The 22,807-nt window shown below is 50.6% G+C and overlaps 1 protein-coding gene across 6 annotated transcripts in view; it reads left to right on the top strand.

Annotated features, from left to right (window-relative positions):
- Window positions 1-22,807, top strand: part of PRDM16 (PR/SET domain 16) — a gene marked incomplete at its 3' end in the record, with an annotated part of 304,481 nt that overhangs the window by 86,363 nt on the left and 195,311 nt on the right. For all 6 annotated transcript variants that reach the window (XM_080921061.1, XM_080921063.1, XM_080921062.1 and 3 more), the window contains exon 2: window positions 17,738-18,087. In XM_080921061.1, the coding sequence (XP_080777187.1) occupies window positions 17,738-18,087 (350 nt within the window). The remainder of the gene's footprint in view (window positions 1-17,737; window positions 18,088-22,807) is intronic.

Genomic DNA, 22,807 nt, shown 5'->3' with positions numbered 1-22,807 from the left:
GACGGGGCTTTGTCCACTAAAAGGTGCCACCTCCTTGCTTCTGATTTTTGGAGACGTGATCAGCATCAGTCTTTGGGTTGGGGTGGGGGGCAGGAAGGGGACTGACAGCTTGCACGAATGAGTTCCCTGCATTTTAAGTTCCAAGCCTCACTGAGTGAGAAAGGCTCTGCAGATTAGAGCGGTACCCGGGGCAGGCGAGCAGCTTTTGGAGAGGCATGGTCCAGTGAGCTGACTGGAGAGGGAGTGAGGTCATGGCTCTGTCCTGATCGGGGGTGGGGGGGGGCAAGGCCGGAATCACGGAAGAGGACAGTGCTGTGGGAAGTGGGTATAGAGTTCTGCTCTCTGAGTCCCAAGTGTGCCTCAACCTTCAGACAGGTACCTGGCTCCTATGGGGTATGTTGTGATAAGCAGGAACAGAGTCTTAACTTTTACCACAGGCTAGCCCCCGCTCTAGTGTTCCGGAGTGCTAGTGCCACATGCTGTCCCCCTCAGTGTTCTTCCTCGTCATCAGTTGTCTCATGCCTGACAGCTCACCCAGACACAAACCACTTGGATCCATGACAAAGGCCCTGGGTGCCCTCTCTGTCTGGTTGTCCTACAGAGACTGAGACTTCTGACGAGACCTGCCGTGTGGCCAAATGCTTAGTAAATGGACTGGTTGAATGGTGGCTCAGGACGGAGTCTTTGTGGGGTGTGGTTGGGGTAACTGTCTCTCTGTTCCCCATTTCCTCCCTGTTCTGGGTGACACATGGGATGGTCACCTGCCTTCACGAATTTGCTGGTCTAGCTTTGCCCATCACTCCTTACTTAGTAGAGAAAAATCAGACTGATGCAGTTGGGTAATGAGAAGCAGCCCAGGGTGCTGCTCAGAGGTCGAGGTTCTTACGTCCGAGCTGGGACAGTGGGACAGGTACATTAGGCTGAGGAGCAGCACTCCAAGGGGCTATATTTAGAAAATTCTAGACACAAAATGGGCCTCCAGGCAACCCAGGGAAGAGCTCAGATGTTGGGGAACATTGCTTATGGTAAACATGGCTGCTTCAGGCCCTGTTAAATGGAGCCTCCGCGGGCACTGTCATTGCTTCATGGGTGAGACTCCTTTGGAGGCCTTAAAAGAAAGAATTGCGGGCTCACAAAGGCACTTACTGCCAAGCCCCACGACCTGAGCTCACTCTCTAGGACACACACATGGTGGAAGGAGAGAACCCACTTCTCCATGCTGTCCTCTGACCTCCACACACTGGAGAAACAGATAAGTACTTTTTAAAAAATAATTAAGATAATAAATGTGATTAATAAAAAACATAGTCTCACCGGCTCATTCTCCTGAACTACAGGGCATGAACTTCATGTATACCCCCGATCACCAGCACATTATGGTGATTGGAGAGGCAGATGGATAGAAGCTAGAACCAAGCCTGACATAGTGTCTCTGCCTCTTTGAGCAAGCTCAGGGTTCTCCCCTGTAAAGTGAAGCCGTTCCCATGCCAGTACACTCTGGGTGCTGGCTAGATCAAGGACGTAAGTGGAAGTTGCTTGTTCACAAGGTGGTCTTGCTCTAGAGATACCAGGAGGCTCAGACACCTCAAGACTCTTGGACAAGAACCTATAGCTAGACCCTTGAAATAAGAGTACTTAGGCCTTAAAATCAACTTTTGCTCTTCCTCTCCCTGCCTTACCCTGGATGGACTCCCACCCGTGGAGATAGCATGAGCCAGTTCAGAATGTGCCTTGAAAGTAGTGAGGGTTTGTATGATACTCCTCCACACTAACACCGTCACCCCTGAGCTTGAGAAAGTGTCATTTCCAAAGCCAGAGCGTCCGCTGAGGCATAAGCCCACCACAGAGACCCTTTTATTTGAGAACTTCTTAAGGATATCCCATATGAGGGTGTTTGAAAAGCTGTCTCAGTTCCCTGGGACTCTAGACTTGAGACTGGAATCCAGGCCACATGACTAGGGGGAGACGTAGGTGACAGGGGATGGGATCAGGGTGCTGGCCACAGGAGTCATGTTCATACCTTGGTATGGTCTGTATGAACGCTCTCCCATCGTGAACCCCCCCCACGGGCAGAGCAGGGCCCCCTCTTGCCACTTCATGGGGCTTTGAAATTGTCTCTGATCACACCCAGCATCGGCCCTGTTTTCTGGAAGCTGGGAAGCCAGCCTCGTACAAGTGAGCAAGCAGCTATTTCCAATTTTGCAAAGTTCTCGATGGAAGGGACAGGTGGAAAGGGTGTTGAGACTTGTAAATTAGTTGCTAATGAGGAAAATTAGGAAATTTGCTGAGGCATAAGAGAGGGGGGTGGTCCAGAGAGAGAAGACAACTGTGTGAGGAACGGCCCCTCCCAACTCCCCAGTGTTTTCAATCTCTGATTCAGCCCAGACTAAGATACTGATCTGATGCCTGGGTTAATTAGAAGAAATTGGTTTAAAACGTTGGGCTGATTAATTGGGATAACATGAAAAATACAGTGAATGTCAAGGGAAGGAAAGGGATGGTGGATACTGTCGTCAGATCTGCCTGTGAGGGGTGCTCAGATTCCTGGAAGGTCCCAGCAGGTGGGTGCCATCCCTCCCTTTTGAGGGAGAGCAGCCGTGGGGCATCCGGACTATTTCCAGAGCTTGTGATGAGTCTAATTCTTAAGGCAGGTAAGTCCAGCTACTCGTGGGGGACATGTTTGGAGTCAGTAAGGGGGATGTGTAGTCATATCCCTCGATCTGTGACCCTCAAGAGATGAGGTTCTTTCAAGACAAAAATCCCAAGAAATGGCTGAGATGCATAGACCTTAGGGTCTACTTGGATGAGGAGTGTCTTGGGCCAGTACAGGGAGATTCCCTTCTGAGCCTCTGTGACCCTGCTGGCTCAGTAGGATGTGCAGCATGCATGTGAAGAAAGCTCCCTCCCTCTCTCTCTCTCTCTCTCTCTCTGACACACACACACACACACACACACACACACACACACACACCACAGCTTAGAAACTACACTCCGAAAAAACAGTTCCTAAGACCCTTGATTCTGGAGCCTCATCATTCAGTTGTATGATCAGCATGCCTCCTCTCAAAGACACACTTCAGTTACCCCATGCCTCCCTTCAGGGCCTCAAGTGGGAATTTTAAAAGCCAAGATGAGGGACTAGGAACTCACTGGGCCTAGATCAGAATTCTGGTGACATTCCTTGATGCCACAACCTTGGGCGGGTCCTGGTCTCTCAGTGTCTGTCTTTTGAACTGTAAAATGGGATGCTGATGGCTGTGTTCCCAGGGTTGGCTGTGAGGAATAAGGGTCTGTCACTATAACACCTGGGCAGGAAGAGTCACAAGAAAATCAGGAAAAGCATCAGGGACCCTGCTGCCTGTGACTGGGCCACCTTGCTGCCCCATCACTGCCACCAGGGCTTGGGGGGCTCTTCCACTTGCTTTGCCAAGACCTTAAGGGCCGCACAGGGAAAGGCCAGACACCCACTGCAACACTGTCACCCCCCGCACCCCCCCCCTGCTCGAGGCCTTCTCCCCGGCTGCTGTGTCCGTGGGCCATGCTCGGGTCAGCGGCGAGCTAACGCCTTTGTCAGGGTGATTAATAGTGGTGGGGACTGCTGTTAATTCACTGCCTAATGACCGAGGCCGGCGCGCTCCGAGTAATCGGGTGATGTATGTGGAGAGCGCGGACCTCGTGGCAGAGGTGAAAATCATTTCGACAAGTCAAATATTGTCACAGGGAACAAATGGCTCTCCCTGTTAATAAAAATTAATGAATTTTTTTTCTTTCTCTTTCCTCCCCCCCCCCCCACTGGCTTGCTAAATGAACCTGCAGAATGGCTGAACAGAGAAGAACCAGGAGGAGTTAAACACTTTATTTGATGGTTAAAACTATAAACGTCTTTATTAGACAGGATGGGCCAGAGGGCCAGGGTGGGCCGCTCACCTGCAGCTTCCTGAAGTGGAGGGAGGAAGAAGCTGCTTGAGGGTGGGCAGTAGAGGGTACCACCCCCAATCCCATAGGGAGGGGCTGTGGTCTGAGGAGGGAGGGGTGCTCTCAGGCTGATCCCTCATCCCTGCAAACACCCTGTGAACGGCATTTGGAGGGAGAACAGGAAAACAAAACAATCAAACAAACAAAACAACGAAAGCAGGTGCCCCCTGGGAAATACAGTCCCCCCCACCACCACAAACTATCTGCCTGGCCCCTGGAAGCCAGGTCACAAGGTGGCACTGTGTTCCCACAAAGCCTCTTGGTGGCCCCCTGCCCCAGCCCTGGTGGCAGAGAGGCTCAGAATCTGTAGCTCTTTCCCCCTGCTTTGGTGGGAGGCCAGGACAGGGCACAGAGCCAGTGGCCATGGTGCCCGGAAGAGGCAGAGTCTAGGAAGAGTACAAGCAAGAGCCCAAGGACCCAAGTCCAATGCAGGTTCCAGCCATTCCAGCTGTTGAGGCTGGGGGCCAGCGAATGGGCTGACCCGTGCCCCTCCCTGATGCTGAACCCCAAGTATTCACAGCTATTTGAGGACCTAAGGCTTGCCCTGTCTACAGCCAAGGCTACAGAAAAAAAACTCAGAAACTGCCACCTTTTATCCTCTGCCTTATAGGGCCAATCAAGCATGTGACCATCAATTCTCCCACTGTCCATCCTATCAAGAAGGCCTGCTGGACTCACCCTACCCTAAGAGCAGCCTGGGAAGATGGCAAACCATTCCCAGCAGCCATGTTCCCAGAAGCCAGCCTTCCAGGCAGAGGGCTGGCCCTCCCGGCATACCACTTCACCCCCGTTTTCTTGAGGCGTATGGGTTTACTTTTGACCTTACTCTGGTCTGTGAACGACAGCCACGGCAGCCACGGGCTGGCTGGTAGTTACGGAGATAAATGTGTCTATAAATAGTTGGGTGACAGTTGTCATAGCGTTTGCTCAGCATTTAACCCCTTGCTCGTCCACCTTGCTGCCGGGGGCAGAGAGGAAACAAAGCAGAGAGCAGGTATCAGGAGAACACGTTGAGCTCACTCGCCCTGGCTAAGTACAGTGCAGCACCCAATGTCCCAGAGCCATCTCTGGGACCCTGCAGCAGGCAGGTGTGGATTCTGGGAAAGGTGCGATTCCTACACTCCATCTCCCAGGTATTTTAGCATGGCTTCTGGGTCTGTAGATGGGTGTATATGACAAATTCAGTTTCCCAAGCCTGACCATGCCAGAGTTCTCTCCTGCAGGCCTCCTTAGACTGAGTAGGCCCATGTCCCTTCTGGGATCTCGTCGACTCTATTAAGAAAGTCTTAGAGAACTCTGAAACACCCGAGTAAGTCTAGATAAGTACTCGGGAGGGACTGAGGTGAGCAAAGCCTTTTCATAAAGGACTAGCAATCTTCTAAGCACAAACCCCCAAATAGCAACTCAGCCAGGAGAGCCGAGTTTTGGTTTCTGACCTGCGTCAGAATCAAGTGCCCATATTATAAGCCAGTCACCCAGGCCACTCCACACGGACAAACTGGAGAAGCTGCCCACCTAACTGTGGGAGAGGAGAACCAGCTGAGGGTGGGGTGGTGGGGTGGGTATCTTCTCCACACCTCCTCATTTCTGGAGAGCAGCAGCTGTTGCTTGGAGCAGGCTTCACTCCTGGGGAAGAGCCTGTTAAACCAAGTGCCCAAAGATTTACTTTTGTTCACCCTGGCGCTGTTCGCAAAAGCCAGAGGGTTGAAGCAGCTGTGCCTATGGAGTCGAGCCGTGGACTGCTCATATGGTGTCGGGGCAATGCTCAGACCCAGAAAGGAAGTTAGTTACAATGCACCCTGCAACACAGGAGGGACCTTGAGGACAAGGTGCTCGGCGAGATAAGCCAGATCCGCAAAGGCTAAGTGCTGTTCGAGTCTGCTTACATCTGGCCCCTAGCGGAGTCTGATTCGTAAAGACGGGCAGCGAAGTGGCGGCTGCTCAGAAGAGGGAAGTTGTGGGGGGGAGGGTTGTATTTAATGGACACAGAGTTTCAGACTCAGTGTAGAAAGTGTTCAAGAGGAGGATCAGCGTGAATGCATTGTGATTCCTGATGTCACTGATCTGTTCCTAGAAATGGCCTGAGATGGTAGAATTTATGTGACATATATTCCTCCTCCATTTAATTTAATTTTTTCCCCTTTTTCCTGCTGGGTGTAGAAATCAGGGCCTTGTCCATGTCAGGCTGAGTCTGGGCCACTTCACCCTCATTCGAGTTGTTTCTAAAGACTCTGTCCAACTGCCTGGTGTCTGTGGACAACCCTCTCACCCTGAAATCTGAGGTGACAGTGTGTTGACCATTCAGGAGGCAAAGGGTTAAGGAGGGCACCCGTTCAGCCTGCCAGCTCATACTGGGCTCAGTGGGGCCAGGGAGCCTTGCTGTGATTTAGAAGAAAAACACTAAGATTTGAGCGATCCGTGGGCTACCTCGCTGCCCCCGGGGCTCGGGGAAGTGGTATATTAACGAAGGAATAAAGGAGAGGAAGAAAAAGGCCAAATCACATCTCTCTGAAACAAAGAGGCTTTTTACCAGGAACAAGCCTTGATAAAAATTACGGAGGCATCACAGCCATTCAGCGCCTGCCCCAGGCAATGGAGGCGGCCAGGAAATGGAAGATGCGGGGTTTTGCTGTGGAGCCCAGTGTTCCCCAGAGCATTGCAGGACAAATAATCATCTTGGAATAATGCATCAGCTTTAAGTGGGGCCAGGTGGCCGGGGCTGGCCAGCGTCTGCCATGGCGCTCAGTAAGGGCTGGGTTCAGGTTGCTGGCCCTGGGCTTCTGGACCCTGATGGGTTGTGTGCTGGTCTTGGGCTGTGCAAGACAGGGGGTGGGGCAGGGTGGACCTGGCTATTTACCACGCCTCCTCTTTGGATAGATTTGGTTATCTTTGCACCCAAAGGCACAGAATTTCTTTGAGGTAGGCTGGAGTTTGCCTGAGCAGGTGGCTCAGACCCTTGGAGGGGTGGTCACAGGACATCCTAGACTAAGATGGCCTGCTTGAGCTCAGTCATCAGCTTCTAGGCCCGGCTCTTCGTCCTCAGTGTGTGGCCTCCTTGTGAAATGGGTTGAACAATAAAGAACAGAAAACACTCATGGCTGCCGGAAGGGTTTGCCATCATGGCTTTTAGAACCAGCGGACCAAACTGTCATTTCTCCAAAAACTCACTCTGGATTACAGTCCAGCCTTGTGTCTCATCTGAAGTCTGTACGTATACAGAAAACTCATTTCTAAGTAAAGCCACATTTCTGAGGTATTTGGACTTGAGGACCCAAGTGAGTCAGCCATTACTGCAGGTGGCCGGAGATCTGCCCCAAGGCTAGTGAAGACCCCCTACTAGAAACAAGCCTGGGACTGCCTTGTTCTTCATCTGCAAAGAGGAGGCAGCTCTGTGGGTTGGGTCCTTGCTTCCCTTCATCACTGTGACGAAGACTAAGGTGTGCATGGCCAGGTTGCGTGAGTAACTTCAGCCAGGATAGAGAAACCAGGCGGGCAGCCCAAGCTCCTTGCCAGGATGTCTCCATACACCCCGTCTTTGGAAAAATGGCTCAGAGAGGCCCGTGCCAGATTCAGGTCAGCCAGCACTAACCACCAACCTACCCAGGCTCCCCCAAGCTCTAATGGCAATTTGGTTGCATCAGCCGTGCAGCTGAGGCCATCCCTGTGGACAGGGTTGAGAATGTAAACGGCGATTGATTATTATTAACATTTAGCATGTTTGCAGAGCCATCATTCCTTGGCCCTATTAATCTGCTGTGTTAACAGCTGCTCGGATCCGTCCTGGCTCTGAAGAATGCTGATGGACTGCTCGCCTCAGACAAGGCAGGGCCCTGTCAGGAGAGGGAAGCACAACCTCTTACCGGGACGCTCTTGATAGCCTGAGTCCCGGGGCTTCAGACAATCAGTGCAGCACAGGGTGTCTCAAAAACAGAGGATGCAAACATATGTGAGCTGATCAACTCCTGGACATTTCTTCCTGACAATTCATTTTTGGGAGTGAGTCTTCAGGAAACTCCTCTGGCATCCCAGAATCCTCTGCAGGAAATGTCTGTGTCTGGTTTGTCTGTCACAGTGGCCGTGCAGAAATCCCCCCTTAGTGTTAAGGGCCTCTCACTGTTTCCTGGGAATAATGTCTGTCTCTGCGTCCCCCAGCGGCTTCTGCAGACCAAGTGGGATCTGCCCTTGCCCCTCTGCTCAGCACTGCTCACAGCTCCCCTGTGATGCGTCCGGCAGAGACCTTTGCTTGGTCATCCACAGGACTTATTCTCAGCCCTCTGCCCCACTTGTCTCTGAGAAGGAAGAGGAGGCAAAAGTTCGAAGCCAAGCTCCGCCTTTTCTCCAGGAAAGCTCATGGTGGGAGGCAGCATCTTAGAGCCAGCCAGGCCTTTGGCTGAGGCCCATAATTCATAAGCAAAGCCACGGCATGTTGAACCAGGCAGGCTATCTCATACCAGTGAAAGGAGGGTTAAAAAGAGGGACATCATAGAAACCACTTTCAAGAGGGGACTTTGTAGGGAGAAAGGTGTATCTTTCTAGTTTAACCAATCAGAGTGGAGGAGAACACTAGTTTAGCCAATCAGAGTGGAAGAGAACGGAAATGGACTCATGTCAGTGAACTTCATTTTGAGGAAGGAAAGGCAAAGTGCAGATGTTCACCACCCCCACAGGGAACCTTCTCTATCGGCTGAATGCGGTAGCACACACCTGTAATCCCTGCACTTTGGAGGGAGAGACAGGAAGATTTTGACTTCCGGAAGAGGCGGGGCTACGGAGTAAGTTCTAGGCCAGATGGGGATACATAATGAGCCCTAGTCTAAAAGGCAAAACCAAAACAAACAAAATGACTTGCCCCAGGAGTTTCCTCCCCCCACCCATCCATCTGTAGATCCGTCCATTCATTCATATGCCTATCCATTCACCATCTAAATATCCATTCAAGTTCTATTTACTCATCTACCCGTCTGTCTACCCATCATCCACTAACCTGATCCATTCATTCCCTCATCTTCCTACCCAACTACTCATCTATCCATCCATTTACCAACCACGTCATCGATAAACCAAACCATTCATTCAGCCATATACTCACCCACTTCATCTGCTTAAGGGTACTCATCCACTCATCTGTCCACCCATCCATCTATCCACCTATTCATCCATCCACCTATCCATTCATCCATTTACCCACCAACCCACCCACCTATTCATTCACCCACCTATCCATCCATCCACTCACCCACCCACCTATTCATCCACCCACCCACCCATCCATCCATTCATCCATCCATCCATCCATCCATCCATCCATCCATCCATCTATCCACCATTCACCCATCCATTAGTCCACCAATCTGTCCATCCACCCACCCATCTGTCCATTCATCCATCCACCCACCCAGCCACCTATCCACCCACCTATCCATCCATCCATCCATCCATCCATCCATCCATCCATCCATCCATCCATTTATCTTTCATCCATCCATTCATCCATCTATCCATCCATTTATCCATCTACCCACCCGCCCATCTAACATTCATCTACTCCCTCATCCACCCACCTACCCACTTCAGATCATTGCTGCCTTACAAAGTAAGTGGTCACTCCCTCTAGAAGATTGGTGATCATGGCACCTGGCTGCTACACTATTCCCTTCAAAAAGATACTTAAAAGGCATAGCCAAGGTTGGGTTTTTACTGAAACCATTGTTTGTTGTTCTGTGGAAGGGTGTGTGAATCTTCTCTCTGCCCACATTGGTGGAAGAGGGTCGAGTGAGGAGACTTGGATGGTTCCTGAGATAGTTGGGGTGTACCTTGTCTCAGGCAGGCTTTCTTTTCTTCAGAACACGGGACAGCTTTTCCTTTGTTCCCAGGTCAGTTCTGGGTAATTCTAGGCAGACTCTTTTTGATGCTTCAACTCTGTACTGGGCCCATGACCCCCAGTAAGCTTGGGAAAGAGCCTTCAAATTTGAGTTCTGCCAAACAGGGTGATGGGCTACCCACAAGAAACCACAAGCCTTGCAGCTTTCTGACAAGTACGGTTGTAAATCCCACAGGAAAAGAACATACACTGATCAGCAGCAGACATCAGTCCTGCCTGTGCCTTATGGGGCTGGGTCAGGCAGCTTGCGCAGAGATGGCCCTGAGTTTAGGATGGACTCCTGGGAAGAGATGGGGTGATTAGGAGCTGCTAGGAAGCCAACAGGCTGGGTCTGGCCACCACACACCCCTATGTGGACTCAGAATATGTGGTCTGATCTCAACTGTACAGTAGGAAGATATGAGTTCCAAAGAGTTGGCCAGGTCTAAAGGCCACCGTCACATGAGCTGCTCAAGTCCCCTGAGAATGACTATGAGGGCGGGGCCCTCCATGCTTCACAGCAGTGGGCACGGTCTGGGACAGAGACTTCTGAGGGCCTCCGATCTATGGATGTATCGAGAACTCTTCCTTTGTGGGGCCCCTGGACCCTGGGGGTGGTTATGATGGCTGTGGAGTGCTCAGACTTGCTCAGCCTGCATGACCTCATCAGTAAAAGCTGTCCCTTTCCACATCCATGGGCAGGACAGGCTTATGCCGCCCACCCAAGTTTCTTTCTGGAGCTGCTTGTACATGCAGGGTTCTTGTCACCCTCTTTCTTCTCTCTCCCTTTGGGGAAAGACAGTAGTGGCTATTCAGAGTCACCATGCAGTCAGATGAGGACAGCGGGCCATTGACCCTCTGGCTTCAGGACAGTGGCCAGAGGGGTTGTCGTAGAGTGGTGACAGGGCAGATTGCTGAGTGCCCCTTAGTCCTCACTCCATCTGGCCTGCAAGACTCATCTCAAGGCTCTGTCCCTCTTTAGCTGCTTCTGTTTTTAAACTGAAACAGTTGATGGGGGTGAATGTGACTGAGCCAAAAAGAAAAACCCTGAGTTTTCAGTTTGTGCCAAAGGTCACTGTTCAAACTGTGCTTCTGAATAGGCTCAGGGTTTTCTCCTGTGGAGTGAGTGTGTGTGTGTGTGTGTGTGTGTGTGTGTGTGTGTGTGTGTGTGTGTTTTTGAATGAGTGTCTCTCTGTCTCTCTGTGTCATGTGTGTATGTGTGCATGCATCTATGTGCACATACACATGCACACCTATGTGTCTATGAGTATGTGTCTGTGTCTATGTGCATATATCTGTGTATGTGTTTCTCTCTGTATGTGTGTGTGTGTGTGAATGTCTTTCTGTGCGCTCTCTCTCTCTCTCTCTCTCTCTCTGTGTGTGTGTGTGTGTGTGTGTGTGTGTGTGTGTGTGTTTGAGAGAGAGTGAGATAGAGCGAGAAAGAGATGGCCCTTTCATGGACATCACACATGCATGTGTCTCAATAGAGAAGAAACATCAAGGAAGCCCAGCCAGTATCTGGCCTGGGGGGAACCATCAACCACCACTGGTAAAAGTGCCCAGGTGGATTCTAGGAGTTGTGTTCTTCCAGGTCCTGACTTTACTGCTCTGTGGCTTGTGAGTGACAACAAGCAGATACCCACCAAATTAAGATGAAGGCCTGGACAAAGAATAGCACTCAGGTTTGTGGTGGGAAAACTGTTATCCCACAACAGGGTTTAGATGGGTCAATGGGATTTGGGTCGTCAGCATAGCCTGTTCTGTCCTTTGCTGTGGGCCCTTCAGTGTACTCTCAGAGGCCTTGTTTTCCATTAGTCAGTGAGAAAGTAGTTGGATGCAAAATTTAAGAGCATTGTCTTAGTTACATCTCTATTGTTATGAAGAGACAGAATAACCCAGCAACTTATAAAAGGAAGCATTTAATTAAGGTGTTGCTTACAGTTTCAGAAGATGAGAGTCTATGACATTATGGTGAAGAGCATGACAGCATGGAGACAGGCATGACTCTAGAGCAATAGCTGAGAACTTACATCCTGATTTGGAAGTTGGAGGCAGAGGTGGGCTTTTAAAGCCACAAATCCCACCCCTCAGTGATATTCCTCCCCCCTAGTCCTTCCCAAAAAAGTTCCACAAGCTATAGATCAAGAATTCAAATATATGAGCCAATACGGGGCTGTTCTCATGCAAACCACCACACACATATCCATTCTCAGAGATATGCATTATGTCTTGGGTACTGTTCTACCCCATCTTGCTTGGTTGTGGTAAATATTAACAATGGCATGACCATTTCCTGAGCTAGTTCCAGCACCTTTGCGCCGTATGGAACTTCACAATAATTTATCTCAGTGGTTCCACCTCTCTGATCCAGGTGGTCTAATTGTTATCATGCCAGGCCTACACATCCCAATTCCATGACGGGCTTTGTGTGTTCCTTCACTACACCTTCTCTTGAACTCAAGTCACCACGTGAAGGAAAACACCACACAATAAGCTCTGACCCAATCTATATAATATAATTTTCCCATCTGGACAGCACAAAATCCTGTGCACACCCATCTCTTATAAAATATTTGCAACAACCTGTATCTATGCAGAGAAGTGCAGAGACAATTAACCATATCTGCCTTCATGTTCTTCCAGCTCCTCCTCATCCCTCTGGCTCCTTCTTCCTCTCTAAAACTTTGTTTCTGAGTAATACTGAGAGAATTAAGGATGAATAAGTGCCTCAGGAACCTAGAAAGAACCAAGAGCCAGAACCGAGGTTGCTTCCTACCCATACCTCCATCTGAAAATCACCCCTGATATGTAGACCCTCCTGGCACCAACACTTTCCTTTGCACGCGTGTGATAAAGAAATTAGTGGAAATGTATGGTGATGTAGGGCTCTTAGCTCTGTGGCTTTCCATCTACTATATGGCCCTGAGTTTTTCTAAGACCAAGAACACAGGTCACCAACGCTGCTGCACAGTTCCGTCAACTGGAGAGTTCTCTCAGGGCATCCCATTCCACGAGTACAGGTCACTGATGTAGACAACGCCTAGGGACTCATTCTTAATGTGTGCTATGTACACTGGTCTGTGTATGCCCCAGGGTGGGCCTGTGTTTCCACCACAGTCAAACTGCAGATGACAAACGGCCACTTTGTCCTGACCCAAACACTCTGCACCCCCAATAAGTATTGTTGCAGCTTCTGGGCACCCCAGATCTGAGGCTGTGTCCTTTTTAGAAGGCTCTGTCCTACAGTCCTGATCTTCACCTTTGCCTCCCCCATCTCCAGGAGGCCTCTGCCGTTTCATTGCTGAGCTGAGCGAACATTTGTCTTGACTTCTTCACTCTTGAGGGTAGACTTGTCTTTCATGGCACAGCTGCTATGGGCGTGTATCCTATGGCCTGGAGGAGGTTATGCCATGGTCTGGGGGGTGCATAATGAAGTCAGAGTGTTCCTGAAGAGCCTGGTCTGATCCTCCTGAGGGAGGTGCTAGCTAAGGCCTGTGGGCGCCTTCAGGAGAGGTCTCACCCCACGACAGTGAAGATCAGCCACAGCACCATCCAGGCCCTATCAGGGTGCCTCCATCTAGTGCTTGCTGTGCATGTGGTTAGGGGCTTCTGGTGTCTTTTCATGTTCCCATGTCTCCCCAGAACCTGCCAGGCACAAGGCAACTAACATCTGTGTAGACCACAAAAGCCTGTTTTCAGGGTTTCCTGTCATTACCTGTGTTAACATACACACATGCTCACATGAAGCTCTCATGTGCTCACACATTTGTGTGCATACACACACATGCACACACACAAGTACACACACATGTACACAGGCATACATGCACATGCATATACACACGGAGACACAGGTGCACACATGTATACACACACAGAGGCACACGCACACATGCACACACAAACACACGTGTGCACATGCAAGAGCACATTTGAGCGCGCATGCGCGCGTGCACACATACACACACACACACACACACACACACACACACACACACACACACACACACACACATACACACACTGCCCTGATTACCTGATTGACTCGAAGAAGAAACACTTCAGTTACCATCACTATCCTCACAATAAAACAGGAACTATAGCAAGAGATCCATCTACTGGGAAAATTTCTCCCTCTGGCCACTGATGAAGGGTTAAACCTGCCTGTCGGTGGCAGGACAGACAGCGATCACGCTTTACAGATGTTACTGGCATGTCTGACGCAGAACCCCAGCCTGAGAGATACCATGACAGACCCTTTGCTGCTGGTCGACACTACTGTATAACAAACTGTCCCAGGGTTCAGCATGCAAGCACACTGTTTGCTGTCTCTCTGTCTTTGTCTCTCCGTCTGTCTCTGTCTCTCTCTCATTTTTTAGACCTTGGTTTCCTATCCATGTTTGTTCTTCAGTGGGGTTTCTGAAGAGACATGGCTTGTGTTTTGAGTGTGGGGACAGAAAAGCCCATGATTGAGGTCAGAAGAGACCCAACACTAAAACCCAAGCAGGGTGGACGATAAGTCATGGTGGATTTGCAACTGTGCTTCCGTGGTTCTGGGGAGGAGCCGAGATCTGATCTCTACCATAAGCTCATGATGGTCACTGGAACATTGGCTGTCATGATGCTTAGAGGGACATGGTGTGGTGTTCACTAAGAAAAGGCTCAGCTGGAGCCCAGGGCATCCAGCAGGTGCTTCTAAAATGAAGAGCAGAGGTGGCTATGCTAAGAGCCACTTACCTCGGGGTCCAGTCAACACTGTTTCTGAGCCTCCCCTCCACCTTTAACATTTTATGAATGACAGCCCCGCTCAAGCATCCCCAGCATGAAGCCACTGCAAGGTCCAAACAAAGACTATAGGTCTCCTGACCAGTCAGTGACACCCAGTCTCCTAGATACAGTCACAAATTGCCTGTGACCTTAGGCAGTGCTCTTCTATGTGAACAAGAACATGGTCTGGAAGATGTATCTACCATTCTAGCGGCCTAGACTGGCACTGGAAGAAAGGGACCCATTCTGGTGTATGCTTGTCCACCCTGAGCAGAAGAAAGAGCTTTCATCTTTGAGGACATTTTACCTGGAGCTCACGAGAAAGAAAGGCTGGGCTCTAAGTTGAATGTAAGACTTCCTACTTCCCCCAAAACTGAGTGACTCATGCCTAGCTCCTCCAAAGACTCCCAAGATCCAGAGCAGGGGACTGCTTCTTCAGGGCCTCCAGAGCCCTTCCTGCATCCTCTCTCAAAATATGCTCTGTGCACACTCAGTAGGCCTCCCGGACCCTCAGTGCCCACCCATAAACAAAGCGCTCTCCCCAGCGCAGGGGAGAGGGCAGCAAAATGGAATGAAGGAAGCTGTCACTTAACCTCATGACCACCTGTGCTCAGGCCTACCTCTAATCTGCAGGAAACAGCGCCTTCTCTCCAGATGTTTGCTGGGCCTCCAGTTAGGGCCATTCTTAAGGTTGATGATTCCTGTGATTAGGTGAGGGGTTTGAGGAAGCAGAACTCAAATCGAAAAGGAGGAAAGAGAAAGAACTGGCCCTGAGGTGAGGATGGGGACATTGCCTTCCTTGGACCTGTCAGAGCCACTCTGGGAGTGGAGATGGCATCAGGGCCCCCGAAAGAGTTAAGGAACACTTCCTAGGGAACATAGGCTTCTAGCACGACTTTGTTTGTGAGCTCTGTGCTGTTACGAGTTCTGAATAATAAGGTGGCTTGTTAATTACCCCCCCCCTCTAATTTACCTTTCTGCCTCACACAGGCCACGGGAAGGTTTACGGGGGTGTTCTTTCAAACCTAAACAACACCAGGCTTTGGGCAGAGGGAGCTGTGCTGCCTTCACGTTGCTGAGTCCCTGAAAGGATCCCACCAGCCAATTAAAAAGGAACCGTTGCCCACTTAAAACATAGTCATTACTTCTGTGAATGCCGCTAAATTAAATAAGTGTTATCGGCATGATTTTCCCCCCGAGACTTCAGCTTCTTTTGAAAGAAGACATTTTGTTACTTCTCCAGCCGGTTTGTTTGCAGCCAACGTGGGGAATCTGAAATCTTTTCTTCTTTTCTTTCTTTTTTTATTTTTTTTTCCTCATACTTGAAAAGTTCTTGTCTCCCTGGAGGCTTCTGTTTCACTAGCCATGAGACATGGCTCCTGGGTGACTTCCACAGGTCAACAGACCAGTGGCAGAATGGAACTGACCTGGGAGATCTGGATCAGGGGTCAGTGTGCTGAGCAAGGAGCCATTCTGTGACCCCTCTCCCCCCACTTTCCACACTGACTGAGGTCAAGTTCACAGTTCAGAAAGAGTCCATTTTAATGCATGCAGTTTGGTGGCTCTTAGCACACTTTCCTTCGTTGGGCAACCAACCTCTACCTCTGTCTAATTCTGGGACGTTCTCCCCACCCACGGGAGAATGGCCTTTATTAGCCACTACTCCCCAGCCCCTCACAACCTTTACAGATTTGCCTCTTTTCAAATGCTTTGAAGAAGCGTGGTGTTTGCCTTCCATTGTACATAATATACATTTAAAGTTTTAACGAACGAATCATGATCATTTGTACTGACAAGACACGGTGGTGTTTCTATATCTGAGCATACTAGGAAAATGGATGAGCCTTTATGGGAATAGTGTGATTTTTATATTGGGGGATGAGTCCGGATTTACAGGCTACTTATGGTGTGATGTTTACAATGTATCCATGGCATAAGCATCGGAGAATGGTCAAGTCCGGCATGACACCACCACTGGGGAGGGGCAGGGGAAGGGAAGACACTGGTTGGTGGGGACAAATCCCATCTAGAAAGGAAAAACGAATGCAGGTGTCCCTGAGCACACCAGGACGGCTCGTAGTAATGTGCCGCGAACTTCAGAATAGCTATAGGACAAGGCCCCAAACATTCCAGGCACTTTGTATGCTTCTCAGGTCTGTCCCCATTGCAACGAGGTGCACTTCATGCTCCTGGTGGGTAGATCCTGGTGTGGACAGAACACACTCTGGTCATTTGCATACTCTTATCGCTGGGGCCTTGGGCCAGTCTGGCCTGGCTCCGTCGAGTCCTTGCTGGTTTTACTCTGCGGTGCCGTGGGGTAGATGCCAGGAACTCCTGTTTCCCTTTCTGTCTGATCTCTCCCTTGTCCTCTTAGACCTCTCCTGTTCAATGCCATCATAGCCTTCCTGTGCCAAGGTGCCTCTGTTACATTCATCTTGACATCAGCCTTTGGCTATGACGGCCCCTAGAGAAGAGTCCACCTCCACAGATAAGCTGGGGGCCCCTCCTTTTGCTCAGTCCTATGACCTGCAGCTCAAGCACCTCACCAATGCCCTCAGCTATTCCTGAGCTGCCTTGAGGTCACAGGAATGTACAGATATCCTGTACAGGATCTGGCCAGTCCAGTGTAGTGTCTGGAGTAGCCTTGTGCGGAGGTAGACATTTTGAGCAAATCTCACGTGAACCCAAATTCTGTATTTTCTCAAAAAACATCCCGGCTCACCAACCTCCGAGGCTACAGACAAGCAGTGGAATGATCTCACAGCAAGTATTTCAGGATCCCCACAACAGCCTTGACTCCTCTGCCTCAGCTTCTCCACAGCAGAACTGGGCAGCATATCCTCAGGTGGCTGCCGATGAAGCTTCCACCTCTAATGCATTTGGAAACAGTGAGTGAATGAGGGCTCTGCTGCCTGTAGCGTGTTGGTCCCTCGAGAAGCCTGGTGGGATCTCCTCCCCGGGGAGCCTCTGGCTCTGTATGCCTGCTGCAACGTTTAAGGTGCTGCAGAGGTGGCATCTGCTAGGCAAGGGGCAGCAGCTGGAAGTCTGCTGGGCCTCTGGTGCCCTTTGGTTCCACAAGGGCCACATCCCTAGGGAGTCTCTACTGCAGAAGCTGATGCTACCTTATCTCTTTAGGTGACGGTGACATTGTAAATAATATGTATGAACCCGACCCGGACCTGCTGGCCGGCCAGAGTGCTGAGGAGGAGACTGAGGACGGAATCCTGTCCCCCATTCCTATGGGGCCACCGTCCCCCTTCCCCACCAGCGAGGACTTCACTCCCAAGGAGGGCTCGCCCTATGAGGCTCCTGTCTACATTCCTGAAGACATTCCAATCCCACCAGACTTCGAGCTGAGAGAGTCCTCCATACCAGGAGCTGGCCTGGGGATCTGGGCCAAGCGGAAGATGGAAATCGGGGAGAGGTTTGGCCCCTACATGGTGGCGCCCCGGGCCGCACTGAAGGAGGCCGACTTTGGATGGGAGGTGAGTGTGCCCAGTCTGAGCATGATTGATCGTGGCCATTTATCTTGTGTTCAATCTATTTATAAAGCCGGTGCAGCCACTGCCCCAGGCAGGAGGCTCGGTCTGTTGGAGAGAGTGTTCGAATGTCACATTTCCCAGGGTTATTTTATGCAGCAGCTTGCATGACGTGACTCAGAAAACATTGCAGTCCCCTCGGATGCCCATCAGCCCCGACGGCTGCGGCACTCTCTTCCCGGAAGCGTGTCTCTTTTATGAGCTCATGTTTTAAAACATCTTGTCCCTCCGACTGGATGGAGGTGCTAACCCAGCCTCACGGCAGGACAGTCAAATGGCCTAAAAGAAGCAGCTGAGAAGACTCCATCAGGCTGGGGGTGACTTGCAAAGCAGGCCTGGTGGCCACAAAGCACCCCCCCTCCTGTAAACCCTATCACAGTTAGACAAGGCTCCTAATGGACCATAGTGGGCGCCTCATCCTCAGATCTATGAGCATAAGCTTTGCCTACAATTTTAAACTTCCTTATCATTTTCTCCACGGACCTTGGGGGAGGGGTGGGGGTTCATGCGAATTAAACTTTATCAGGGGTTGAAGAGGATTTGTGTGTTCGTTCGGTGAGGGAGTATGAGCTTTGAATCAGAAACTTTTGGAAGTGTCCACTCAGGTTGTGAGGCACACTGACCCCTGCTTTGAGGGGGCTTGTCAAGGTGGCCTCGTGGGAACTTAGAGTGCCACAAAAACCACGTTTTCCTGTAGGCCCTGACCTTCCTGCGGCTCACAGGGCTGGTCTCCAGTGGTAGTTTTGGCAGGGAGCCTGCCTGGGTGGAAAACAGGAATGCGAACCCAGATTCCTTCTGGTGTTTCACAACTTCCATGAGTGGCTGCACGGAGGTCAGTGCCAGGAAGGGCAAATGGTCCAGGGGAGGGAGAGAGCCTCCTAGCCTGCAGCAGTCTTCCCCTAGCAGTGGGGCTGGGGTGGGCGTCAGGTGGAACAAGGGTCCACCTTTGGTCTTTCTGCCTCTCCCTGCCTCTTGACAACCTTGTGGAAGTTTTAAAGCAGGTTTGTAGGTTTTCTTTGTAGATTGAGGATGAACGGCTTAAGGCCTGGCGTTTTCTCCCTGGCTGTTTTACAGCCTCCAGGCTTTTGCAGCCTGACTCCACAACTGCCCAGAGCCTCTGATGAAATGTTCTCCTGTGTGTAGTGCTCTCTTGCAGACCCTGAGAAACTCTGGATGCTCCACCAAGGATTTCCCTTGGTCCTGTCACGTGTAAAGCTGTGTGTGTGTGTGTGTGTGTGTGTGTGTGTGTGTGTGTGTGTATGGGGGTAGGGGTAGTGTGGAGATCCATGGTGATTTAAGGGAGTTGATGCATCTGCTTATGGTATCTAGATCACATCTATATGCTGTTCACACGTCCTGCAAACCTGAGGCCTGGACCTCCGAGTGTTTCAAAAGAGTAAGTGGAGTAAGCTCTCTGGTATCACAGGGTCTTGTTGGGTTCACCATCAAGGGCACTGGGCTTCTTTCTGATCAGAGCATGAGCCATCCTTACTTGCTCTTCAGAGGCTTTGAAAAGTCCAGGTGAGGTGCTGGGCGCACCAAATGGATAAAGACACGGTGAGTTGGGCGTCAGCATGGTGGGGTCTATAGCTTTGAAGTTGACTTGTCATGTCTCCAACCATCAGAAGTAACAGATACAGGTTGTGGGGACCTTGGTGTGGGGACCATGGTTGAGATTGTCACACCTGACTGGCAGGGAACCGAACCAGGTAAGGCAGGAGAGGGGGAGTCTAGAATCCCATCCTTCTAGTGGACCCATAGTGTGGCCTGAGGAGTGTTTTTAAACAGCATGACATCTGGACATACTGGGCTCAGTTGAATATGGCAGCCACTCCCCCACTCCCTGCTGCCTCAAGGAGAGACAGTTGGAGGCTATTTGTTTAAGGCACTTAAAGATCTTCACTATTTAATCAGCAGGCTAAGCTTTCAGATGCTTGGAGAATAAACAAACGGGTAACAGGTAGTTCTTTGGATGACCTTGAGGTGACTTTGTTCTTGTCTGCTCTGTGGCTGATACAGGTTTCTGTTTGATTTCGGTTTTTAGAGAAGTGCCTGTATCATGGTGGTTCCCTGGAGCCAGGCCTGGTACAGGCTGTCGCTATCACTCCTCAGGGCCTGTTGACTTTTACAGTAGTGTTTACTCTCTCTGTAAGGTGCTTGAGAGTGAGAGGTAGGGGGTAGGGGAGTGTGTGCATGTGTGTGATGTATGTATGTATGTGGTATGTGTGCTCACACGTGTGTGCATGTGTGTACATGTGTGAGTGCATGCATGTGTATGTATGGTGTACATGTGTGTGCATGTGTGTATGGTGTGAGTGTGGTATGTGTGCTGGCACATGTGTGTGCATGCATGTGTGTGTGTGTGTGTGTGTGTGTGTGTGTGTATTTCACTGTTTTTGCAGAGAGCTTTGTCCCATGGTGGTGACCTGACCTCTGCCTTTCAAGAGGGTCCTTAGCGATAGCCACCCCCAGGCCAATGCTATGAAACAGAATTCTAGGCTCACCTGATCAATCTCATCACCTGTTTCTGTGACCCCTTCCTGGGCAGTGTGTCCTTCCTTGGCCTCTGGCTGAGCAGTGAGTTGTGTTCTTGGGATTGAATTATTGGAGCCGCCGGGGGAACCTGAGTGGAAGCCGCTACAGTGCAGGGAGAAAGGAGCTCCTGGGGAGGCAGGTGGGAGCTCTCAGTTCTGGGTTCAGGATGAAGTCAGCAGTGGGTTCTGCTGAGTTCTACAGGCTGAGGCCTCTGGGCTCGGGGACAGTACTGAGACGCCGCCTCTCCTTCTGGCTCTAGTATAATTTTCCCATGTGAGAACTATACTTTTTTTTTCACAGCCCTTACACTGTTTCTTTGTCTCCCTCAAGGTACGAAGGTAGCTCAGCAAAGTCAGCAAGTTCCGGTGGCCCTCCTAGCTTTTCCTAAGTTTAGCCCATGTACTTTATCTCCTGATCATGGTTCAGGACAAGGGGGAAAAAAACAGAACCCAGGGCCCAGATCTCTCCATAGTCCAGGGAAGGGGGCCTTTTATTAACCACCCCAGCCACTTAAACCAGGTGACTGACCCTCCAGCCACCCTGTTACCTCAGTGAGTGCAGAAAGAGGGGCATCTGCAAATACCAGAAAGTATTAACATGCAAGCATGTTGAAGGCTGGGAGCCTCAGTCGGGCTCCGGGCGGTCTGAGCCGAGCCCGGGTGTAATCTCAGAATGGCCCCGGATTACATACGTATTTCAGCCTCGCCCCCATAATTAAGTTCTGTGGGTCGGAGTAATTGAATTTCGAGACCATTGGCGTGGGTCTCATTTGCTACAAGAGAGCAAGCGGTGACATTTGAGCAGAGATGACAGATGAAAAGTCAAGGAGGGTCCGTTCTGATCGGCTTCCCCAGGATTGGTCCAGGAGTGGGTTGTACCAGTCTGAGGCCAGGCTGCATCCCGGAGCTCTGGTCCCTCAGAGGGGCCTTCAGAGGGAGGAATAACCCTGAAGTGGCCAATGGAGGTCAAGGGTCAGAGCTGTCATCTGTAGTGTCACCTGGGGTGCTACGGCCATAACTTTACTTCCTTTCTGAAAGGAAAGTTCTTGTTTCGGAAGACAGAATGAAAAGTCAGGTTACTGAGGCATGGCCGGCATGAGGGGACCGTGGAGTAAAAAGCTCTCTATATGTGTGTCAGACTAGGACAGCTACACAACACATGAACCAGACAGTGACATATAAGGGGTTTTCTGTCGCTGTCCTGGGGGGCACTCCTTTGATGGAGCAGAGCTAGGACTGCAGCAGCCGAGCCTGCCTCTCTGGATGTTCACCTGCGACTCCGAAGCCCATCCCTCTGTCTAAAACTAGCCCCAGAGATTCTTTTCCCTCTCCTTCTTGCTCATGTGTGTATTGGTGGGTGACCTTCACTGTCTTGAAAGCCCCCTTCCCTGAGTGCTTTGGGACCATCGGACTGTGACTCACAGTCAGTTTGGGGAAAAAAAAGTGTCTGATGGTAGTGGGCCTGGCTGAAGGGTCTGTTTGAGGTTGTGTGTGGGGGGGGGGCATGGTTTCAGTGTCTGGACATCCCTGTGGACTCTGTCCCTCAAGGAGGTGTTCTCACAGAAGGACATCCCAATTCCCAAGCTCCTCCATCTGGCCACCATCCCCCCATGTCATGCCCTGCTAACTGACACGAAGCTTGCACTCGCCCTCCGGTGGGAATAAATCACCCCGTGATTGCATTTTATTGCCCTGGGGTCTGCAGAAGCAATGATTTTGATCATTTGTTGAGTAAATTATGACATTTATCACGGTGCTATTTATTTTGCTAATTAAGAGATGGCTGCCGTGACAGCCCAGAGGGATGGGGCTATAGATGGGCTGCTCCATGGCCACCTGCCCAGGGCAGAATCTGCAGCTGTGTGTGCCTGAGCCACGCTTGGGTAAGGCACTTAAGGCTGGGTACTCAGGGAGGAAGTAGAGACAGGCTTGTTGACCATAGTCTTCCTCCGGAGTTAGACTAGGTTCTCCTCGAAGATGTCGCCGGAAAGTCTTTCTCTGAGATTGTGTTGAGCCTGTGATTGACACAAAAACATCATCTGCTGAACGAATGTGTCTCCTGGTGTTTAAGAGGCGTTAATGTGAACTGATGGAGTTTCGATCATCTGAAGAATTTACTCAAGTGGCTGCCT

This window comes from Micromys minutus, assembly GCF_963924665.1.
Source record: "Micromys minutus genome assembly, chromosome: 9".
Lineage (NCBI taxonomy): Eukaryota > Metazoa > Chordata > Mammalia > Rodentia > Muridae > Micromys > Micromys minutus.
The sequence above is the reverse complement of the archived record's forward strand: the minus strand, read 5'-3'. Positions and strand labels throughout refer to the sequence as shown.